The sequence below is a fragment of the Macrobrachium nipponense genome, chromosome 35, assembly GCF_015104395.2.
Source record: "Macrobrachium nipponense isolate FS-2020 chromosome 35, ASM1510439v2, whole genome shotgun sequence".
NCBI lineage: Eukaryota > Metazoa > Arthropoda > Malacostraca > Decapoda > Palaemonidae > Macrobrachium > Macrobrachium nipponense.
Window position 1 is genome coordinate 54291741 of NC_061096.1, and position 5000 is coordinate 54296740.

A 5000-nucleotide genomic window follows, 5' to 3' on the forward strand; every position below is an offset into this window, starting at 1 on the left:
TCTAGTGTATAATTATAGAGCGCAATTATACCTGGAGCACTTTTTCACTTAGTGAAGCCAACGTCGTCCTTTTCAACATTTAAATGAGTCTTAAGCTACATGACGGAACTACGCAAGTGTTTCAAGTCAAAGCATATTTCGGCGAACTGACGGAGCAACGTCTTTTTAAATCACCAGAAAAGTTCAGGTGAACACTGTAATTATAATAGTCATAATCTGCTCGGTCTGAGATCAACCTATTTCTAACTCCGGTTGCTCATGAAATTTAAATGGGAACTGCTGACCAAATTGGAGGCATGGTCTAGGTCTAGGACGCTAATACCTAAAGGAATAAAAACGTATAGCAAAAAAATGAGGAAACGTCGACTGAAAATGTGCTCCTAAATTATTGCTGTCGTAGATTTTTAAATTGAAATGAGAGGCTCCCCGCGAATGTAGTATATATGAGAATAAATGCTTGTAAAGGATGTGCAATCCTTTACAAATGATGACATGACTTGAGGGCTTATGAGAATACAAAATGAATAGTTTGATGGGGTTGTAGTAGTATTGTAAGAGCGAAGGCACTAAAATCAAAGAGCACTATAGAGCTTTTTTAAGACAGAGGAGAAAGGTCTTCAATTTAAGACTATACTGACAACAAACAACCCAGAAGTGTCAAACTTATTTTGAAGTCTATAAAAGATGCTTTTAGAAACAAATCACTGGTAGTCGCAAACAACAAAGAACGTTGTTTATTTTACAACGTTTAAACAGAGGCTCTCTATAACTCTAAGGCAAATTGTTCATGTATTTATTAAGATAGACATTCCGGGGCCTTCCTTTTAAGGTTCATGATAATAGAGAAACGACAATGAAGTGACATTTTAAAATAATGCAATATAGAGTCTAGGCCAAAGGCTGGAAAGGAAATTGAGAGTAAGTAGGTTTGAAAGGTGTAACAGGAGGAAAACCTAAAGTTGCCCCATGATACAATTGAGGATGGACGGAAAGATGAAAGATGATATGAACGGAGGTACAGTACAAGGAATGAAAGGGGTTGCAGCTAGTGGCCAAAGCGACGCTGCAAAGAAACTTTAGTCATGCATGCAGTGCACCCCATGAGGTGCGCTAGAATTATTGAACAACTCCTGATCATTCCACATGCTTATAAGCAGCATCATTTCCATCGCCTCCGGAGAACGGGGAAATGAGAGAACTCGGCAGTGAGACCCAACCAAGTTTCGGCGAAATGATTGATTTTTACCTGAACTAGAAATAATCATGATAAGAGCTTGCCACGGATTTTAGCTATTATGGAAACTATTCGCTAATAATTTTACTATTTTCTGATTCCATTATAAAGAATAAGGTACTATTCGTATAGGATATACTACAACACAGTATGTGAGACGCAAAGTCGAGGTTTTTCAACTTATATGAGGAGGTTGGTCGTGATGGATCTGAGATTGTATGTTGATTTTTCCGCATCTAATTACGCATCTAATTACGGTATAAATGTATATATAAAATGCAGTATAAATAAGACTACACGTGCGAAGCTCTTATGTAACTAAGGTTCAAAAGTTGAAGACTGCAGGTAATCAATTTACACCAAATAATTAGTTTACGGAAATGAACAATATCTTTGAGCGTATAAATACCGAAACTGACTTTCATGAAGGAGAAACAATTATTATCAAACTGAAGCTGAAAAATATATATAAACCACTGTCATAAATAAATCAAAAGAACTTGTATGGTCAGCATGTGTGGAAGAGAAATAAGTCAGTTATCTAACTGTGCTACACACTTTCAATATGGAAAGGACAGGGGAGGAAAGGGTTGTAAGAGACAATCGTCTCCTAATACAAGACAATATAAATAAATACAGTCAAATGCCAACAGCACTTCCAATCGACTAATGATCGAGCTATATACATTATAATATATATATATATATATATATATATATATATATATATATATATGATATATATATATATATACAAATATAATCAGGCCATATATAAACACCATGGTCAGTCAACCAATGATCGAGCTGTGTATATATATATATATATATATATATATATATATATATATATATATATATATATATATATATATATATATAAAACAGTCGTCTCTTAATACAAGAGAATATAATCAACCAATAGTCATGAACCAACACCACGTTCAGTCAATCAATGATCGAGCTGTGTAGAGACGCAGCCTTGCCTTTTTACGTTGCTTTTGATTTAAATGCACGTTTTATTTCATTATTTATTAAAGTATTAATTTTTCCTTCAGCACATCCTTCATGGATGTTTCCGACTTCTATAATTCCCGAGATGAAAAAATAAATAAATAAAAGATGATTGGGAAGCATTCGAAACCCAAGGAAAGAGATTTTCCTTCAAGTGCCAATTAGTATTTTGCGCCTTCTGCGGTCTTGCGTTTGCAGTTTCACTTTTATATGAATTAATTGAAATATGAGAGAAATGTGTTTTGCATTTTAGCGTTAGAATTCATCTTAGAAACATTCGTAATTCTGAGATAAACTGTTATAAGACTATTCATTAGTCTCGTTTTCTTTGTGGACAAAAAATTGGGTTAAAATGAAACTATTAAATAGATAAAAAGAATGTATGTAAACAGTTTATCACTTATTCTAAATTTTATGTATACAGTAATTAATACACATAAGTTAAATTCATGCACCCGAAACTACTGAAAATGCCACTTTCTTTTCATATCTGCTCAACGAGCTTGACAAACTGCTCTGTTCAATAGATCACTAGCCTCAACACCGACCATTTTCTCAGCCTTTTTTCCCTACGAATAGTTTCAGACACTGGTAAACCGAGATACATTCAAGAATCGCCATAAGTCATCGTGCGTGTATTTGCCCCTACTTTTCCCAAATGAATCAACAATGAAGAGAGCGTTGCCGTTGGCGATTCTGTCGTAAGGGGGCGTTTCCAGGTGATAGAGGCACATCTGAGAACCCACGTCGTAATACTGAAGATTGAGTCCCTGAGGCAGAATACCAGTGAAATAAATGTCCTCCATTGCGAAATGCATCTTTCTGAATGAGGCGGCGTTCAAGACCTCTCGAACAGCTCTTTGGCTGAGGGCGTAGGCTGGCCCATTGCAATAAGGAGGGTACCGGTCATGCGGGTAGATCTCCCTGGGCATGACCCACCGACCGTCGCGACACTTTTTATTGACAGAACGACAGACGTGTCTTTGCTTCAGCACCTTACAGACGAAATCTTTCTTAGCCCAACTCAAGGTCTTGGTAACGGCCCACGGGTGCAGGAAAACGTCCGCGTCGCTCTTCAGAAGCCAGGGGACGTGTTGACATTGACCCTGCTTCCAGTGCAGGGCAGTCAGCGTCTTGAGCGTCAAGTTAAGGTACGAATCAACGACGTCGATCTGGATAATGTCGTGGAAGGCCTGGCTCTCTCTCTCGAGGCTCTGTTGCTCCTCTGGCGACCTGGAAGCACCGATGAGGAATAAAGGCTTCAGCTTGGTTGACGCTACGACTTCTTTCAAGCCCCACGTCCGACGGACCCCGTCTCGCGCCGGTCGATCAGATACTCGAACTGGGATGATGTTAACCACCTGCAGATCGCCGCCGCGGCAGAAGCTAGGTTCGTCTAAAAGGAACTTGTACGGAAATTCGTAGCGCTTCTGGACTTCCAGTTCATTCGTATCATCTATATAGTCATACACAACATCGTCAACTTCATTTTCGATCGCTTTATATTCAAAGAGCTTCAGCTTACTGATGAAGTGGCGTGCTTTGAGGTTAATAGATTTATATAAAAGGTAGAAGGCGAAAAAGCTTATGAGCACCATAAGGACGGTGTTTAATCTTCGTCTTTTCGGAAACATTTGGAAACACTGTCCAGTTAGAATCATTATCACTAAATGTTCGGCAACAAGTTCGTGAACAAATTTTGCATTTCACAACTAAATGTACAAGAGTTTCATTTTATGGAATACACTGGATGGAAATCGGAGAAAATATGTTTTGAAACACGAGCACCGTTGCATTTCATCACGTTAGTATCAAAGCAACTAGATATCAGTGACACTTTAAGTTTATCAGAACTTACGTTACCAACGCATATATGTAGTCAAGTAAATCGAGGCAAAACATGATGCACTTTTTCCATCTTATAATCCTCCGGTAATTATCACTTTATATTTTTATATTTTCAGAGAGAGAGAGAGAGAGAGAGAGAGAGAGAGAGAGAGAGAGAGTGTGGCAGTTTTCCATCGGGTCTTCCTATGTTTCGAAATACAAAGAAGAGCCACAGGTGTCTTGAGAACAGTCTTAAGTAAGAAGAAAAGGAAAAACGAGATAAGAGCGAGAGATAAAGCGTTTTTCAGAGCTGGTCCTCTTGCGTAGTCATCCACTCCCAGTTCTTGGATTCGATATTTATGCCACTGGATTTTATTATCATTATTATTATTATTTTGGAGCGATCCTATCAGTAACGTCAACTTCTCGGAACTTTATAGAAGCACTTAAGAATGAAGAACCTCCCGTTAATGAGAGGATTTTGCCCCGTTATGCGAACCGTGTGTTATGCGAACTGGGAGTATCTCCACCGAATGCGGCGGTAGGCGGGGGAGGACGATCCGAGAGACCGCATGACGTCACGCAGATGAAACGCTAATGAGGCGATTCGACGAACCTGACGCTGGTAGCTCCGCAAAAAAAGGCAGTTATTTAAATCAAGATTCAACGAGAAAACATGCGTTTAAATCATGCCTTCATCTATATAGAGAATATGCCGATTGTCAGTTCTTCGAAAGGCTACAGTAGTGTGACCCTTAACAGCACGCGAATATATAATCTTTTTTGACGTCACCGACGAAATTGCTCAAACGGAATTAATGAGCATACTCTCACACACCTGCGAAAACCTCTTTTCAGGACTGATCATTGATTTCATTTTTCGTTTTGCTGGGTACGCTCTCCTCCTCATGAAGTATTGGGTTTG

At 38.7% G+C, this 5000-nt stretch overlaps 1 protein-coding gene across 1 annotated transcript; it reads right to left on the reverse strand.

Annotated features, from left to right (window-relative positions):
- Window positions 1-2614: 2614 nt before the first annotated feature.
- LOC135208253 (beta-1,3-galactosyltransferase 1-like) lies at window positions 2615-4705 on the reverse strand. The gene has a single exon (XM_064240369.1). The coding sequence runs from the start codon at window positions 3907-3909 to the stop codon at window positions 2830-2832; it is 1080 nt and encodes a 359-aa protein (XP_064096439.1). The 5' UTR covers window positions 3910-4705; the 3' UTR covers window positions 2615-2829.
- Window positions 4706-5000: the final 295 nt, after the last annotated feature.

Coding starts and splice junctions, on each gene's coding strand:
- LOC135208253 (XM_064240369.1), bottom strand. CDS start 3,909: ATGATTCTAACTGGACAGTGTTTCCAAATGTTTCCGAAAAGACGAAGA.